Source organism: Mytilus galloprovincialis, chromosome 11 (genome assembly GCF_965363235.1).
Source record: "Mytilus galloprovincialis chromosome 11, xbMytGall1.hap1.1, whole genome shotgun sequence".
Taxonomy (NCBI): Eukaryota; Metazoa; Mollusca; class Bivalvia; order Mytilida; family Mytilidae; genus Mytilus; species Mytilus galloprovincialis.
In genome coordinates this window covers 51,298,000-51,317,965 of record NC_134848.1, presented here as the reverse complement: position 1 = coordinate 51,317,965, position 19,966 = coordinate 51,298,000, and the positions used below count along the sequence as shown (strand labels likewise).

The following is a 19,966-nucleotide window of genomic DNA, read 5'->3' as shown; positions in this document are numbered from 1 at the left end:
ATACCAGAAATTTGTTTTTGTTCAAATCAACTTTTCAATTTAGCTTTTTAAGGGGAGATAACTCTAATATGGAGATTTCTATAAAGGAATGCCAAAGAACTTGTTTTTTTTGTTACAAGAAAACTAATTTAGTGACACATTTTTTTTAATTTTAATAATGCAATAATCAGTAATGTTAAAAAATATATTTATAACTAAATTATCTGTATCTTCGGAATCCTAGCTGTAACCTACACTATTTGAATGAAATAGATTTTTTTCAGAATCCTAGCTGTATCCTGAAGAGTATTGCCTTGGCTAACTGTGAGATAAATACTGCAGGGATTGATGCCTTTATACAAGGCTTTGAATCTAACACAACTCTAGAGGAGCTTAATCTCAATGGTAATCAGGTAAATAGCGTTAAATATTCACCAAATAACTTGCAGTTTTTGAGTTGTTAAGTTTCTGACATATGGGAATTGTATGAAATAGCATTACAATTCTGTACAAACTTGTGAATTTAAGTCATTGGTTATTTTTAATTAACAAAGGGATCAATGCATTTATTTTTCCGAACTCAGAATGGAAATTGGAATGTGTCACGTGACCAAAGAGCACAAAACAGCTGAGGACCACAAATGTGTTTTCAACACTAATAGTAAATCAAACACCTTGAGTGGTGATTCAGCTGGCCCCTTAACTAAATGTGTTCATTGAAAATGGACGTCACACTAAAACTCCAAAACGTATATAAAAATAAACTTAAATCGAAAAGCTTAAAAAACCAACAAAGGCCAGGCCCAATAATGCAACTAAATGAACTAAAATTGAAAAACATAACAATATATATTATTATTACATCAACTTCTATTGTTTACATTATTGCACATGTCCTGAATTGAAGTCCTGTTTAGCTTACTATGAAAAAGTTTCACATGATTTTTTTTTATGTCTGACCCTACTGATGCAAGGCAAAGATGGTGCCAGGATACAAGACTACAAATCACTCTACAACCATAAAACTTTGGAAGACTCAACAAGTGAAGTGAAGAGAGCTACAAAAAGTTTTCAGAGGAAAATTGAAAATAGAACATATTACTGAAATATTTACTATATTTTCATGAATTGTGAGCTTTCCAAAAATAAATACTAAAATATAATGTACCTTGAAAACTACTTTAATTTTCATCATCTTCATTTTATAGTTTGACTCATTGAAGAGACTTGGAAAACTTGTAGTTTTTGCAATGAATTCATCCACCATGAGAAATCTTAGCTTGGATATTGTCAGAGTAAAAGACACAAATGTGTCTGCAGCAGGTTAGTTTAAAAAATGTTTGTAGTACAATACCTTTTAAGTACTTATTAACCCATGTATCTACCTGGTGCAGTTGTTCAGCTCTTTTGATATCACTACTTTGCTCCCATAAAACAAAACTTTTCACTTTACAGTAGAACAGAAATTATTTCTATCATGAAGGTAACTAGACCATGATAACTTATTAAAACACATTTTTTTATTCCCCTGTTTATACATATTGATAGATTAGGGACGACATCAAAAGTTCAATGAAGGATAAAAAACTTAATTCACATAGTTTTTTCTCCGACCCCCCCCCACCCCCTCTGAACTTCGTTTGGGAAAAAATTAATTGACCCATATTGATATGTAAAAATCAATGTTGTATAACCACATCTTGCAGCAGTTCAACCCCACACCCAAACTATTTGAATTAATTATTTTTATCTTACATTGATCTTTTGTTGTCGTCCCTTAATCAATATCTGATTGATTGAGACTATCCCACATGTCATTGAAAATATCTTCATATTCCATTCCGAGCATCATATTCCCCTCTGAAATGTCGGGATTACATCGTGTGAAGTTACACACGGTTAATGTACATAACGTTCTGAACTTCTTATTTTTCTTAAAAAATAGTGATAGCAATAATCTTTTTATCATGTTCAAATTTATTTCGAAAGATAAAACAAAAAGACTTATAATTAAATTTTGATCCGTACTGTTTATCAATGGGTATATAAAAAAGAAGATGTGGTATGATTGCCAATGAGACAACTATCCACAAAAGACCAAAATGACACAGACATTAACAACTTAGGTCACCGTACAGCCTTCAACAATGAGAAAAGCCCATACGGCATAGTCAGCTATAAAAGGCCCCAATAAGACAATGTAAAACAATTCAAACGAGAAAACTAATGTCGTTTTAAGTTTAACTTATAATAAACAAGGGGATAAGAAAACAAAATTATAATCAACTTATTGATAGTAAACAAAGCATAGGCAGTGGAATAAAACATTCATTTCCCTTTGCTTGGGAGATGTGAAGAATTGCTCAACCTTGAAAAATCATATTTCCCTTGGGCAGAGCCCTTGTGAAATATGAATATTCTTGGGTGAACATATCTTCATATCTCCCTTGGGCACAGGAAATAAAAGTATTGTGTCCAATAGTGTAAATTTGTTCACAATTGGGTGGCTTCACTTTTGCCGTTGATGAATTATGTCTCTTTATAAAGATAAAAATTGCTGAATTATTCATTCCTGTTTTTTTAACCTTTTTGTTTGTTTTAAAGCTTATTACAGATCAAGTTTGAAATTGGGAGTCATCACTTTAACTTTTCATGAGAAATGCCCCTTTATAAATAGAAATTTAAAAAGCTAAGCCTGTCATTTCATTCTTTAACTTTACCTAAATGAAATGTTATGAAACTTGTACACAATGCTTATAATCACAAAAAATCTGTCTTAACAATGTGAATCCTGTATATGTATTTGGGAGGAGACTTCTGCTTATTTACAAGCTGGGGCATCTGTGGCCCATAGACACCTTCTCCATTTATTATTCTCTATTTCAGATTTAAAGGTAGATTTGAAAGAAGATCACACATCACAGCTACAGATTATCAGTTTGAATGATGGTAGCCTGACTGACAACTTCTGGGCATGTGTTGAAGAGGTTTTCCAAGGGAGACAAATCCCTGTGTTTGACATCAACATTGGCTCTAATTCAGATTTATCACCAAATTGTTTTGACTCAATCCTAAAGCTAACATCAGGTATGAATGTTTTTTTGCCTAATTTTGAGAGTATAAACACTATGGAAAAAATACATACACAAAATGGTGGATATGTTACTGAAATATAATATAAACCTTCCTCCTCCTTCCCAAGGAAATCAAAATCATGCAACAAGTGTGTTTTTACACATTGCATTGGAAAAGTATCATAAGTGGATGCCAATAGTTCTAATTTAATTTTCCTGAATTTAAAATACATTTGATACAATTTTACCACTTAATTTTTAGAGATTACTTCAGACTTGTTGATATATGAACATGCACCTTTTAAGAATCTGAAAACTGGATTTTAATCAAACAAATGGTATTCCAGTGTTTGTACTTAAAAAAAGGAAAAAATACACTTGATTAATAAATTTGTTATTGATGTTTAATAGTAGTATTTTACCATTTTGAAAATATTACCCAGACTGCATTAGGTTCTGAAACAGTAAATAAGTGTATACTATTTTTAGATGGAGAAGGTATAAGTACTTTAAGAAGAATAAACTACAGTTTAAACAATCAGTGCAATGGTCTGTCAGAGAAGTTAGAAAAGTTTCAAGATCTGCAGTATGTCAACATTAGACGATGTAGGATCAAAGATCTCCACCAGATGGCAGCTGTGTACACAACAGGGAACCTGACTACATTGGTTCTAGATGGTATCAAGCTGGCTTCTACTGATACATTGCAGGCTTTAATGGGTATATTGTATTTTTATTACATTTTCTTTTGCTGTTATGCAAAATAACTTGACCGTCTGCAGTTGACTGAGTACCTATGATCATGCATTACACCAATTCATCTCTTATTTTATTATTTGATCATTCTAGATTTTGGTTTTAATCAATTGAATGAAATTAATTGAAATTTTTTACCATTAAAGACGGGTTTGTTTTGATTTTCTTTGATTTCACTTTTATATATTTAGACTAATACTTGATTGTTGGAAAATTTTTAAATGTTTATCTATAGCCCTGCTTAATCTTTTTGGCCACCAAAAAATAATTGTGATCTCTTACTTACTATACTAAACATAATACATAACATATTTAATGCAATTTGTAAATAGATTAGTTAGTTTATTTATCTTAAAAGGGAATGTTGTTGGATCTTCATTAAGAACTCTCAGTTTTGGAGGATGTTCCCTGTCTGCATCTGACATCGCTCCTTTGTGCCAGGCAATAAAGAAAGGGTTCCAGTTACATATGTTAAAACTGTCAGCCAATCGTTTAGAAGATGAGGGTGTGATTGACTTGTCTCAAGCTGTTGTTAGCTGTAAGACACACCCTTTAGCTGTCTTAGATTTATCAAGCAATACAGTGAGTTATAATTGACATTTGCAATGTTTTCCATTGAGCTAGCATAAATAGAAATTCCCCTCCTACTTTTTTGATTGACATGCGTTGATGTTGTTATTTATGTAATTAATAAACATTTTGGTGGAATACTCTTTATTACTGTGATTTTATGGGTGCAGAATGGCATGGACTCGGTGAAACATTTATTTTCTTAGAAACTGACGATTTCATGGTTTTCAAAACTTCAGAATACAATCTAGCTGGTCTATTGGAAATTTGTACATAGTTTTAGTTTCACCAATATTTCCCCCAAAAGTTATTCTGAATCTTCAATAATGGGGTTTGTTTACTAAATTGAGTAATAATTTTATAATAGTTATGACCAGTCCAATACAATAGGGCTCTTCACGGTTAGTTCTGCCATATTGGATAGGGGGCAGATTTTCATAATGGAGGTAAAAATAGTGTGAAAAAAAAATACAGGAAAACATCATTAAGACAAAGCAGTTGCTTGGAAACACACATAGGATTTCCTATACTTTCATACTATTTATACCCCCGCTTTAAAAAAGGGGGGGGGGGGGTATACTGTTTTACCTCTGTCTGTCAGTCCGTCCGTCAGTCCGTCCGTCCATCAGTCCGTCCGTCCATCAGTCCGTCCGTCCATCAGTCCGTCAGTCAGTCCGTCCCACGAAACTTCGTCACATTTTTCTCAGGAACTACACATCCACCCTTTCTGTAATTTGGTATCAACATTTATATATGTCAGCCATACCGTGTGATGCATTTTCAGATTCATCACTTGACAACTTCCTGTTTACCGAACACTTGTATGATTTTACACATGATAGCCAAGTTGAAAATTTTCGTCACATTTTTCTCAGGAACTACAATACAAGGATTTCTGTAATTTGGTTTCAGGATTTATATAAGTCAGCTATACCGTGTGATGCGTTTTCAGATTCATCACTCGACAACTTCCTGTTTACCGAACACTTGTATGATTTTACACATGATAGCCAAGTTGAAAATTTTCGTCACATTTTTCTCTGGAACTACAATACAAGGATTTCTGAAATTTGGTTTCAGGATTAATATAAGTCAGCTATACCGTGTGATACGTTTTCAGATTCATCACTCAACAACTTCCTGTTTATCAAACACTTGTATGATTTTACACATGATAGCCAAGTTGAAAATTTTTGTCACATTTTTCTCAGGAACTACAATACAAGGATTTCTGAAATTTGGTTTCAGGATTTATATAAGTCAGCTATACCGTGTGATGCGTTTTCAGATTCATCACTCGACAACTTCCTGTTTACCGAACACTTGCATATTTTTACACTATTAATATTATCCACTTGCGGCGGGGGTATCATCAGTGAGCAGTAGCTCGCAGTTTCTTTTGTTTCACCTCTTTCCAAAAAATCTGCCCCTTATTCAATATGGCCGAACTAATCGTGAAGAGCCCTATTGGATGCATCAGATGATAAATGATACCTCACCTAAACTATCTCATAGTGGATAAATATAGTAATCAATGGGACATATGCTACAAATATCTTTGAATTCAAATTTTGAAAAGTGCAAAATAAACTCATCATAGACTTGGATTGAAATTTTCCATTTGCGTCAGACACGTTTTTTGTCCACAAAAAAAATCATCAGTCACATACAAGACTATAGAACTTTTTAGTTCTGACCAGTTCAGCATAGAAACAAATCTTACAAATTTACCTGTCCTGAATGATAACAATTTTTATCAACTTTCAAAAGCAAAATTTTCAAGTTTAAATTGCTGCTGTAAATTTTCCAGTAAAAATTTAACTATCTCCAGTAAATAAATATAGTAATTAATGGGACCTTTTTTACTTCATATGTTTCAAATTATCATTCTGTTTTAGTTTACAGACACTGGTGCTTTAAGTTTGTCAAAGATCTTTTCCACAAAAAGTCACAAATCTCAGTTACACAGTCTCAATGTCAGCTCAAACAATATTGGTAAGATTATTATGTTTACTTATCCTCAAAATTAAACGAAGGTAATAAAGGGGTTTCTAATCTTTGTATTTATTTTACTGTTAATTTTGAATAATTTAATTTTGAATGTAACACGTCTTCTGATTGGCTGACATTATTTTGTTATGAGCCCATAGACATAATTTCGTTATGTGACCGTGACGTCATCAACGTTTTTTCATGGTTTTCTACGGTTTAAAATGGAATTTAGAATTAAATTATAATCTAAAACTGATGTAAAACTGATTCAAAATAACATAAAAAATGTGGTGCACACTGTTAAATAACCCGCTACGTTATTCAGTGTGCACCAAATTTTTTATGTTATTTCTTCATAGACAGAAAAAATATTACAGTCAATCCTTAATTAATTTTTAGAGGTTGAACATCTTTTAAAAAAAGACATCAGGGGGAGATTTAGTATTTAGGGAGACTTCAGATGATATCTTGTGGTTGACACTTATGATATAGAAAAAGGGATTACCAATATTAAATAGCACAACAGTTGACACCAACCTAAACACTTGGCACTAAAAAAAAGGCATATTTTCAGAAAAAAAAGCAACACATGGACCTGCTATATAAAAAAGATGTGGTATGATTGCCAATGAGACAACTATCCACAAAAGACCAAAATGACACAGACATTAACAACTATAGGTCACCGTACAGCCTTCAACAATGAGCAAAGCCCATACCGCATAGTCAGCTATAAAAGGCCCCGATAAGACAATGTAAAACAATTCAAACGAGAAAACTAACGGCCTTATTTATGTAAAAAAAATGAACGAAAAACAAATATGTAACACATAAACAAACGACAACCACTGAGTTACAGGCTCCTGACTTGAGACAGACACATACATAAATAATGCTAGCCTGGCTTGTTACAACCACACATTATGACCAGTTTTGATGTGCTAAAAGTCCATGCTTGTCTACACAACGGTATGTCATATGATGTGAAAATAAAACACACAACATAAAACCAGCAATATTTTATGTATATAATGGATTTTATTGTTACATTTTGAGAGATTTATTAACAGTATTTCTATAACATTTAATTTTCTGTATTTTAACCATTTAGTAAGTTTATAAACATTTATTTATAGATATTTCTTAATAGGTAAAGAAGGACTGATGATTTTGGTATCAATGGTTGGTGGGAAGTCTCCTTTACATTCTCTTCATGCACAAAATCAAACTGAAGGTTTGAAAGAGTTGGAAATGACAGAATTATTTATAAAACTCGCAACAGTAATAGGTAATGCTATCTTTAAGACATGTAAGAGTAATACAATTTTTAATTATTTTTTTTAACTGTGGGGCTAATTTCTAATATGATACTTTTTCAGGAAAGTTAATCTCAAATTTAACCAATTTTTATAAAGTTTTGGATTTTAAAGCTGTAACAGAACAAAATGTAGAAAACAAAAATTCAGAGCGTTTTTTCATATTATAGTTTGCTTAAAATAAATTATTAGATTAATTAATATGAGACATTATAATAACTGGCACAGTTTTTAGTCTCTGTTTGTAGTTTTGTAAATGTGTAATTGTTGATCGTCATGTATTTCTACTTCAAAAATGTACTAATTGAATGAATTTTATGACAGGATTTAATATAAAGAAGATAGGAGCCAGTGTGTCTGATCTACCAAATTTACCTGAAGGATTACTGGTCAACTTATCTTCAATGGGAGGAAATCCAGGTAATGGGAGATAACTTAGTTATATTTGTACAAAATTTCTGAACTTTTATATCTATATGATATGGAAGAGAAAGTTTCTATACTTTTAGAAAAAAATAAAGATTATAACTACTTAATTTTTGAATTTCAAATTTGTAGAAAAAGAAAATGAAAGGTTAGTTTAGTCCTTAGGACACTTATACAAATTATGCAGTTCTATCGAAATAACAAAATAGAGATATATTATTGCAATTTCAGCAAATGCTGCATAGAAATAATGCAACAAAAACTAAAAATGTATTTTTAAAATTTTTGCAACATATATATATATCTAACCTGACGGTACCCAAATTGCACATATTTTGACAGTTTTTTCACCTACGTTTTTTTATGATAAGGACAAAAATGTCCATTCTGTGTTTATTTTGTAGCCGTATCCTTCTTTATTATATAGGTACACCAATTTGATTTTTAATCTATATGGAATCATAGAAAAATTGGTCTAAACTGACCTCCAAACCATCAATGATTCTGAAATAAGGAGTACCCAAATTGCATCCATGCTTAAATTCGCATCATCAAAAGTCTACTTACAGCGCTTTTGTTTAATTTCTTCAAATATTTTGAACAATTGGATATTAGTCCATGATTACTCTTCATTTTTTTTAAAATGGATACTCGTAACATATTGTATTTGATCATTTTAAAAAGATGACGTTTTGATGATGTCACATGGCGACGTTTCAGGACATTTCGCTTTTTCAGTTAACACTTCATCTATTGATAAATACTGTGAATGTTTTGTGCATATCTGAATATTTTTACATATCTTGAAAGATGTGTGTAGTATCAAATCATAAAAATACAAATTGTTTAGTCTCTAGGAAATCTTGTAAGATGTCCACTGCTATTTTTGCTAAATAGGTGCAATTTGGGTACTCAGTGCAATTTGGGTACCGTTACGTTATATATCCAGTTGCACTTTTTACAATATTGTAATACAACATAGCTAAAATTTCTGCATTTTCAGTAGTCGAAAGAAATAATTAAGAAGTTATAAACAGATAGGAAGATGAAAGTTGCCAAATAAAAACCACAACTGTTATTATTTTGTAAAATTAAAAATTATTTTTATACCCTTTACTGACACACATTTTTCAGGAGAGACAGGAGCCATGCTTGATAGTCAAAGAATATTAACAGATTATCCTAATGATAAAATACCAACCATGACTTTTGGACATATACAAGAACTATGTGCCTGGTTAAAAAATACAGGTAAACTTAGTGCTCTAATGTTAGGCTAATAATTTTTAATATTAGATTAAACGTCCTACACCTTAACTCATTCTAGTACATAGTCAGATGTCAAATGTTTTTCAAATCAATATTATTAAGTACATGTAATTTTCTTTATATACCTTGCCTTGGGATAATGGTTGGGTTCTGGATATATCACTGTTGACAACTTCAAAAGTTAGTACACAATTTCATTATCATGTTAACATTTAAAATGCAAAGTAAGAACTTCTAGACAGATTTTATAGCTTGGAGAACCTTGAAATTTCAATTGTTAGAATAAGATTTATGTGGTTGAGGGTTGTTTCATTGGCAATCATACCACATCTTCTTATTTTTTATAATCTCAGTTTATTTGTAAATTGTATTAGGTTTCATTCACGCTCAAGACCAAACAGCCTAACGTTTATGCACAACAACTAGCACAACTTGGTAGTGACATAAAAGCTCCATAACAGTGTTTCTAGCAATGAAAAAACCGTCAAATTATAATGGCCTATTTTCCTGTTTTTCACGGAACCCAACATAATGTACGCTTAAAAATACGTCTTCCAAGAAAAGAGGAATTAAGCGTTGTGTTGATATCTAGTGGAAAAAACTTTAGATCACTGTTGACAACTACAAAAGTTAGTAAACAGTCACATTATGATGTTAACTTTTAAACTATATGCAAAGTAAGGGTTTATAGACAGATTTTACACCTTAGTGAATCAGGAAATTCCTATTGGAAAAGGAAGATATACATGGTTCAGGTGTTGTTTTAATCATACCACATCTTCTTAATTTTATTGTCTCAGTTTATTTGTAAATTGTATTAGGTTTCATTCACAATAAAGTATTTGTCTGCTTATTTAACCCTATTATATTTTGTAGGAAATAATATATGTGTTTGGTCCAGCGAAGAGTGGGGACTGATAACTGGATCAGGTCGACCTACTACTGATGCACCATCATGGCTGCAGGTATTGAATATTTTTTACTTTTGTTATTTGTCAAATAAAAGAAAGGATAGTCAATGAACAGAGAGGATTATTTATATTGCTATGCTATTCTTTACATTGTCAATAACTAAGGAAAAAAAACTACAATGAGTACCTATAAGAAGCAAGATGTTACAAACAAATCAATTTGAGTTTGAATCAGTAATAAGAAATATTAATTATATGACTAGCAAAATTACATATTGTCTATCAAAAAAATGTTCAATATAAAAATAAGTAGGTGTGGTATGATTTGCCAATGCAACTACGCTCCTCAAGAGACCATATGAAACAGAAATTAATTACTTTAAGCTTCTGCTCAGCCTTCAACAATGAGCAAATGCATAGTCAGCTATAAAAGGCCTCAAAATGACAAGTTCAAACCAATTAAAATGAGAAACAAATATGTTACACAACAACAAATGACAACCACTGAATTACAGGCTCCTGACTTGGAACAGCAACATACAGAATGTGGTGGGGTTAAACTAGTTTGTTGGTGACAAATACTAGTTAGTATATAGATAAAAACAAAATCGATATTTACAATGGTATAAAACATTTGATGATAAATAGTGCACAAAATCTATAGCAAGTACCTCACAGTGTACCTTATTAATATATTTGTAAATTGAGAACTGGGTTAAAGTCCATTTAATATTTTATTTCAGCTCGAGGCAAAGAGATCCAAAGCTTTGTATCTAAGTAACTTGCCTGGCAACACAACACAGCAGAAAATGGATGCTATGTTTGAAATGGAGGCTGATTGTAACTTGGATGAAGTTTGTCTGATGAAGGTAAGATATAAGAACAGTACAAAATGACCAAAGTTTTGGTGATAAAATCTTGTTATTAATTTAAAGATACCAGGACTAGAATTGTGTATGACAAACTTGCCGTTTGGACTACAAATGACTCATCAGGGACAATTAATTATTAAAAAGTCAAAATAAAGTACAAAATTGAAGAGCATTGATGAATATTTTGAAAATATAACTTAAGATTTTCTTTTCCTAGGGTAAAAATTTAAATTGAACAATAAAAAAAAAGAAAGTAAATTTTTACATATGACCTTATCAATTTCTCACATATTTTGGTATTCAGTAATGTGTAAAAGTGTTCATTATTCAATCAGAGTAGGTTGGTGTAAATTTGTAATGTAGTATGCAGGGCTTTCCCTTGAAATTGAAGTAGAAGGCTCAATTAAAATAATAGGCGGCTGTAACATGCGTTCGGCGAAGCCGGACGCCCACCAAGCTATAAGCTTGGTGCCTTATGGCAGGGGGTTTGGGGGCCGCTCAAGGCCCCCTGAAGCTCTGGCATAGATAGAGCAAAATCTTGCATTCTCGCAATCTCCTGGCACCTAATTTCATCTTTCAAATGACCATTTTTTATGAATGATATTAAAGAAAGAACAAAAAAATCTCAAAGAAATTGAATATTTTTTTTTTGTTATATTTTTTTATTTTATGACAACTTATGATTAAAATTCATTTACTTTTAAAGGAGTTTTATTTATATAATAATCCAGTTTGTTAGAAATCTTCATCGAGTTATTTTGCATAACTACATGCATTTGTAAACAAATGACCCCTCTTTTCTCTCTAAAGACTGTTACGCGTATTTGTATCATACAATTATTTCTCAAGCATTGACAGAAAATTGATATATCCTCTGATTTTCTCTTTTTTTGTAAACTGTTCAATAAGTCGGATACATAAATCATTTGGAAATGTTATTTATTTGAGGTCGAGTCAATATTCTACTTTCGTTTTTTACCTTGATTCTCTGAACACCATGTGGGCTTTGAAAAATGAACTTCAAAAGATACAGTTTTCCAGATTCTGAACAATATGATCTTCTACACTTTCTTTAGTTTGTTTAATATTATTCCATAGCATAAGATTGTCATCCTATCTAATTGTCTTCACGTTTTAAAAGCCAAAAGAAAAGAAAATGACCATTGGAACGACTATTGTTATCGTTCAATGACCACAGGAACGTCTCTCTTGTTATCTTTGAAAAGAAACGATGCATTCTGACTTTAAATAGACAACCAATCAGTGACCTTAATTCATATGAACTATATTTAGCCAAAGGTAAACACTGACTTTTCATCCTTGTTTATTGTGACTGCGACCGTGACCGTAAACATTTATAAAAGATATTTTTTTCTTTTTGAATTTATATTTTTGTCAGTGAAGTAGCCGCCACTTGAAGCGACCATAAATGGCGGATTTTGGCTACTGGCTTCAATGGAAGCCCTGAGTATGATTAATGTACTAAACATTTATAATTAGTTAGATACCAATTTTCAGGCGTTGAGGGCACATGTGAACTAATTATAAAATTCAAATAATCAAGGATATATAAATTATTTAAAGATTATATGCATATATTGTCAAAACAAAAATATCCACAAAAAAATCAAATTTCTCTCAACCAATGAAATTATTCCAGGCACTCCAGCTTCTTCCATCAATAAAAAATGACACCCTTAAAATAGCTACTAGTGTTGAAAGTGGGATTACACATACACAAATAAACTTAGTTTTCTTGTTTGAATTGTTTTACATTGTCTTATTGGGGCCTTTTATAGCTGACTATGCTGTATGGGCTTTGCTCATCTGAAGGCCGTACGGTGACCTATAGTTGTTAATGTCTGTGTCATTTTGGTCTTTTGTGTATAGTTGTCTCATTGGCAATCATACCACATCTTCTTTTTTATACTATCAGAAAATTATATGTTTTCTGTTTGTAGGACCCTGTAACTAGAAGTATAAATGGTACAGGTTGGGTTACAATGTTAGATGATCAGTCTATACAGAAAGCTATAGACTTTTTTAATTCTGGAGAGGTGAGTTCATTTGATTTGTATAGATTCTTTTACAATTTGAATCTTTTTGAAAAAGTTTTAAATTACCCCTACTTTAAACCGAAATCATAGGAAACCATAATAAAGTATAAAGTTTTATATTTCAGATTGAAAAGACTTAGATACTTTATACCTTGCATGCAGATGCCCTATGATTTTAGTTTCTGTCTGTCTGTCCATTGCCCTTGACCTAGATTTCACTGATAGAAAAAAAGATACTATTTTATTTACTTTTGAAACTCTTGCTTACTAAGAGTAATAAGATAACTATATTTGGTATATAGATTCTTTACAAGGTCTTCATGTCTGCCAGGCAGGATTCACCTAAATTTGACCTTGTTCCATGTATATGGATTAGCGAAAATGAGATTTTTGTTGTTGTCAAGTCTGTATATCATATAAGCAATAAGCAATAGGTAAACTATTTTTGGTGTATGGAATGCTTGTAAAGTGTACATGTCCAACTGACAGGTTTCATCTGACAGTGACATTATCTTTATGGTTCTCTGATCAATGTTAGTTTAATTTAGTTTGGTCAATTTGTCATTAATGATCCAATACGCAATAAGGACCACTTTATTTGGTGTATGGAATGGTTTTAAGGTGTAAATGTCTGTCCAACAGGTTTCATCTGAAATTAAACTCATTTTTGTAGACAAAACCGGCGTCTGGCGTATATACAAAATTTAGTCCTGGTAGCTATGATGAGTTTATTTTCATACTTTGTTCATCAATGTTTAGCTTTCTTGGTTATGTAAAATGTTTGTTCCTCAGATGCTATAAATAATAGGTTAACTTTGTTTGGTGTATGGAATGATTACATGGTAAGCATGTCGTCTGGTAGGTTTTCATCTGTTTTATACTGTGGATTCATTATTATTCGTTGGATACCAAATTTAAATGTTCAAAGAATGACACATTTTCTATAGGCTAGTATGTAGACTTTTGCAAAAACACGAAATAAAATATCCACAAAAATGCAAGTTTTCCTTAATCCACGAAAATTGGTACCCACGAAAATAAATGATATATAATTCATCAGTGACTGTTAAGATATTTTGTGGTTTTGTCTTTAATCTTTTATGTATACTAAGCAATAGGTCAACTATATGTATTGTATGAAATGATTGTAAGGTGTACAATTTTTGCCTGGAAGGGTTCACCTGACCTTAATCTCATTATTATTATTAATTAATAATCTAAAGTTTACAATCTACACGTGATACTTGTAGTTAACCCTTAATGTTTTGTTGGTCAATGTTATTTGTCATGGTTTTGTCCATTTATCAGATACTATATATTTTGTATTTGGATTTTAAGGTAAACATATCTGTCTGGATTGGTTGATCTGACCTTAATCTCATTTACATTGTTCATTAATAATATTTTAGTTTGTGCAATACTTGCATTTAAACTATCATACAGCTCACTTTTGACATAAAGTCAAGTAAAGCAGGGCCATAAAAAATAATAGGTTTGTTTGCCCAAACCCTACCTACCCAGAAAAAAACTGCCTACTCAAATTCTTTTATTGTCCTGATTTGAAGAAGGTTTTTTTTAATCAAATAGGCATGAAGACTAATAAACATCCAATACGTAAATTTCTTTAAAAAAAAAAGAAAATGCCTACCTACATGTACCTACCCACTGTCTCAACCTTGGGTAAGGTTTGAGCAAACCAAAATATTATTAATTGTGGCCCAGGTGAGACATTTCAGTACATTTGTATTTACACTCTTGTTATAATAATGATTTATCTCTTTCCAGGCGAAAGTATTTGGTCAGCCTTTCAAGATCTCCAAAATAAACATTAAAGTAGATGATGAGGCAAACTCACTAGCAGAAGCTCAAGCATTGTAAGTTTTTTTATGATATATGTAGCTTTTTATTACGGTCCTACAGATGGTCAACACAATTCAGATTGTCCAGAAGTAGTTTGAAAAATTGTAAGCTGCTTATAGTTAACTGTGTTTTGTAAACCAGAGGCGATTTTAAGTAAAACTTTTTGAAAAATTTATACAATATTGGGATACATTCTAATTTTAATTCTTTTTTTTTAAATTCAAAAAGTTTGAATAAAAAATATGTATAACATATATACATGTATCATTGTGTATCATACAAATAAAAACATCTGTTGAGAATTGAGGTATTTTTGTAATATGGCCTTTTTAAAACAAAGTTTTAAGTAATTTATAAGACATTTTAAGATTTGTTAATATTATATGTCTATTCTCCTCGTAAAAAAACTCATTTATTAAAACAGGAACTTCAGTCATTTCTTTCTTAAACTTCCAGCCCTAATTAACTAGGATATGAATAAGTAAGGAGAGGTAAAGTTTCCTTGAAAACATAAGACTTCAAAATCTCAAGTACATATATTTTTATGGTAATTAGGTTTTAGATCTAATTAAATTGAACATTGCATTGCATTGCTGTTTGAAAAAAATATAGAATATTGCATTTATTTGTTCAAAGTCTATTGAAAGTGATCCCTCTGATGTTAAGCATATACAAACAACATAGATGTATTTGTCAATGAAAATTTGGGATTTAAGGAGATTTTTATTTTTACTATCTCAATGGTAAAAGATGCATAAACAATAATTGTGTCCTTTACAACAGTTTTATAGATGTTATTAGACTATCTTGACAGGGGATCTTTGTTTTTCCCCTTTTAGCTCACCTGGCCCGAAGGGCCAAGTGAGCTTTTCCCATCACTTTGCGTCTGTCGTCCGTCGTCGTCTGTTGTTGTTAACTTTTACAAAAAATCTTCTCCTCTGAAACAACTGGGCCAAATTAAACCAAACTTTGCCACAATCATTATTGGGGTATCTAGTTTTAAAAATGTGTCCGGTGACCCAGCCAACCAACCAAGATGGCCACCATGGCTAAAAATAAAACAAAGGGGTAAAATGCAGTTTTTGGCTTAAAACTCAAAAAACAAAGCATTTAAAGCAAATCTGACAGAGTAAAATTGTTTATCAGGTCAAGATCTATCTGCCCTGAAATTTTCAGATGAATCCATTGTTGGGTTGCTGCCCCTGAATTGGTAATTCTAAGGAAATTTTGCTGTTTTTGGTTATTATCTTGAATATTATTATAGATAGAGATAAACTGTAAACAGCAATAATGTTCAGCAAAGTAAGATTTACAAATAAGTTAAGTGACTGAAATGGTCAGTTGACCCCTTTAGGAGTTATTGCCCTTTATAGTAAATTTTTAACCATTTTTCGTAAATCTTAGTTATCTTTTACTAAAATCTTCATTTCTGAAACTACTGGGGCAAATTAATACAAACTGTGCCACAATCATCTTTGGGGTATCCAGTTTAAAAATTGTGTCCAGTCACCCAGCCATAAAATCAAGATGGCTGACACAGCTAAAAATAGAACATAGGGGTAAAATGCAGTTTTTCGCTTAAAACTAAAAAACCAAAGCATTTAGAGGAAATCTGACATGGGTTAAATTGTTTATCAGGTCAAGATCTATCTGCCCTGAAATTTTCAGATAAATCGAACAACCTGTTGTTGGGTTGCTTCCCCTGAATCGCTATTTTTAAGGAAAGTTTTTGGTTATTATCTTGAATATTAGTATAGATAGAGATAAATGTAAACAGCAATAATGTTCAGCAAAGTAAGATTTATAAATAAGTCAACATGACCGAAATGGTCAATTGACCCCTTAAGGAATTATTGTCCTTTATATTCAATTTTTAACAATTTTCATAAAATTTGTAAATTTTTATTAACATTTTCCACTGAAACTACTGGGCCAAGTTCATTATAGATAGACATATTGTAAGCAACAAGTACAAACAAATTACCATCACCAAAACACAATTTTGTCAATGAATCCATCTGCTTCCTTTGTTTAATATTCACATAGACCAAGGTGAGCGACACAGGCTCTTTAGAGCCTCTAGTTTAGTCATCACAATCTGATATACAGAAACAAAAGGTTATGATTTATTTACTGTATTACAGAGAGGACTTTGAATTAAGACAGAAACAAAAACAACAAGAGGCTAAAGAATACAGATCTCTGATTCAGAGAACAACAGAAGAATCATGGAAACGTCATGCCTATAGACTAGCTCATCCTGCTTACGCAGATGGAAGAATATGGTGACAACCTGCATTGATGCATACTTTATATACTAATAAATTAAAACATATGTAAAATACTGTAATCTTATACAGTTGTGATATTGTTGATATTTACATTACAGAACATATAGATATGTTTTAGACTTGAATTTTAGTTTATTGAAGGACCTTATGTCTGATTTTAGAAATATACTGTAAATTGTTAAAATATTTGAAATAGCTTTCAACGCGATTTAGCCTTTTAATGCGTGTGTGGCATAAAGTAAACAACAGTCATACAAATCAATCAATCAATCAATCAATCAATCATTACAGGTCAAAATAATTTTCCCATTATAACAAATCTATGGATGAGTCGTAGCACTTTTATACATCTCCTGTTTTAAGTGGACATGTTATTTCTTTTTTTTATGACCTTGCTGCAGCAGTGGGTTTGTCACCAGATAGTTTTCTTTGTTTTTTCTTGAAGTTGCCTTGACTAAATGTCATGCAACTTATGCACAATGCTTATGTTCAGATCAGTATCAAGATCAAATTAAAGTTTCACCTGCTCTAACAATTGAACACTTTACAAAATAGAAAATGGCTGAATTCTTTGGTTTTCCTCAACCAAATGTTATGATACACAATATTAATTACCACATAGCCCAGATCAATTTGGAATTTGGATGTCATTACTTTTATTGTTCTTGAGTTATGTCCATTGTTAATGTTATAATCCAGTGGGGTCATCATCTGTCCAATTGACACATTGTCCACTGTTTTCTTAATCATTGATAATACATTACCTTACAAAAGTATGAATATTTAAGCTATTGTATTATATATTTTGACTGAATCTTATGTTATATTTGAGTGGACAAAGTAAAAACCATCTCAGTTGTATAGTGTACATTTATACAGTGCCCATTGTCATGTATTTTTTTTATTTAGATGGTTAATGATGTCTTTACACTAAATCCATTGGATGTGTACTGATTGAGATAGCTTTCAGTATCTGCGAGTAATCTTAGATTAGTACTTTGTTTCATTAGTCTTTTTGTTTGTTTCGTGGACCTTTCCAAATGATATTTATTGATTGCTCTTATGTTGTGTTACACTACTATCCTGTAGTTATGGAGGGTTGAGCACTCAAAAACATGTTAAACCATGTCACATTTTTGTATGTGCTTGTCCTAAGTCAGGATCCTGTAATTAATTGTCATTAGTCACTGTCTATTTAATTGAATTTTGTTTGAACAAATTCAAGCCATATTACTTGGTCAAAAGAAATAAAATTGACAAAACCTTTTTTACTGTAAGTCCAGGTTGCCTTAAAGTTATAGTATTATTGCTTTACTTTTTTTTTATTATTTGTGCTTGCTGAAATGTTTCTAGATGTTAATTTTCAAAGTATTTTATAAATGTTACAAATTACATTATATTTTATTGTTAAATTATCTGTGATATTATGTATTTAAATGTTGCCAAATAAATATAGAACTCCTACTACACTCTGAGTTATACTCTAGTAATGAGGTCTATTTCTCAAATCACCGTGTGGTCGATTTTTATCACACTTTTCTTAGGTACCGGTACTAGTGGATGGAATGACTTCATCTCCAATCTTAAGTTTGACACCAATTTGTTTAAAAAGAGGGGCGAAAGATACCAGAGGGACAGTCAAACTCTTAGATTGAAAATAAATTGATAGCAATGCCCTGGCTAAAAAATAAAAAGACAAACAGAAAAATAATATTAACCAGCCATGGGTGCACTATTTAATGGTTTCAAACACTATCCTGCATTTTGTCCTATACTTTTATGCCCCACCTATGATAGTAGAGGGCCATTATTACAATTTTCCAGAAAACCTCGATCCCAGCAAATTACGACTCTTTACAGATGAAAGCATTATGAACCGTTAAATAACATGTCAACAAGATAGCACCAAACTACAAACAGATCTTAATGCAGCTGTTGAATGAAAGAGGCACATTACTTTCAATCACGGAAAATGGACAACTTTAACAATAACACTGAACTACAAACAAATCAAACACAACTACATTCTGCATAACCATACTTATAGAACCAATAAAATCAGCAAAATATTTCGGCGTAACCTTGCAGTCAAATGTAAAATGGAACAATCACTATGGCAGCATCATCTGGATGATATAAAATGCAAGCAAATCAATTAAGCTTGGCTTCCTGAAGAGAAACCTTAAAGTATCAAACACCAAACTCAAATCCCGTGCATACCAATCCATAGTAAGACCAAAACTTGTGTATTTGTCATGGGGTGTTAGTTGGCTTAGATTTGTCTTAGTGTTATTTTAGATAAAACACATGTTTTATCTTAAGAAAGAAAAAAATATGTTTTTTGTAAAAAAAAATATTAGTTTGTTAATTTGTTTAATTAATTTTACCTATGCTGTGGCATTAGTACTCGAAATGTCACAGTTTAAGGGCATATCCAACAGTTTATTTCTGACGGTGAGAATTTTTTCCCTTTAAGATATTTTATTCTTCAATTGACAGAGAATCAAATTTTGCCAAAAAAAATATATGTTGTCGATTTCGTTTTTGCAAAAAATGCTGCTGAAAATTGAACATTTTTGCAATTTTGGAGTAA

At 31.4% G+C, this 19,966-nt stretch overlaps 1 protein-coding gene across 2 annotated transcripts in view; it reads left to right on the top strand.

Moving 5' to 3' along the window:
• The window catches only part of LOC143052348 (uncharacterized), a 28,280-nt gene extending 9,443 nt beyond the window's left edge, over nt 1–18,837 (top strand). For both annotated transcript variants that reach the window (XM_076225352.1, XM_076225354.1), the window contains exons 6-19: nt 264–392; nt 1,188–1,302; nt 2,866–3,066; nt 3,543–3,773; nt 4,168–4,391; nt 6,278–6,374; nt 7,522–7,659; nt 8,012–8,107; nt 9,248–9,364; nt 10,259–10,347; nt 11,037–11,162; nt 13,127–13,222; nt 15,008–15,096; nt 17,227–18,837. In XM_076225352.1, coding sequence (XP_076081467.1) covers nt 264–392; nt 1,188–1,302; nt 2,866–3,066; nt 3,543–3,773; nt 4,168–4,391; nt 6,278–6,374; nt 7,522–7,659; nt 8,012–8,107; nt 9,248–9,364; nt 10,259–10,347; nt 11,037–11,162; nt 13,127–13,222; nt 15,008–15,096; nt 17,227–17,371 — 1,893 coding nt within the window. In that variant the 3' untranslated portion in view covers nt 17,372–18,837. The remainder of the gene's footprint in view (nt 1–263; nt 393–1,187; nt 1,303–2,865; nt 3,067–3,542; nt 3,774–4,167; nt 4,392–6,277; nt 6,375–7,521; nt 7,660–8,011; nt 8,108–9,247; nt 9,365–10,258; nt 10,348–11,036; nt 11,163–13,126; nt 13,223–15,007; nt 15,097–17,226) is intronic.
• The last annotated feature ends 1,129 nt before the right edge of the window (nt 18,838–19,966 follow it).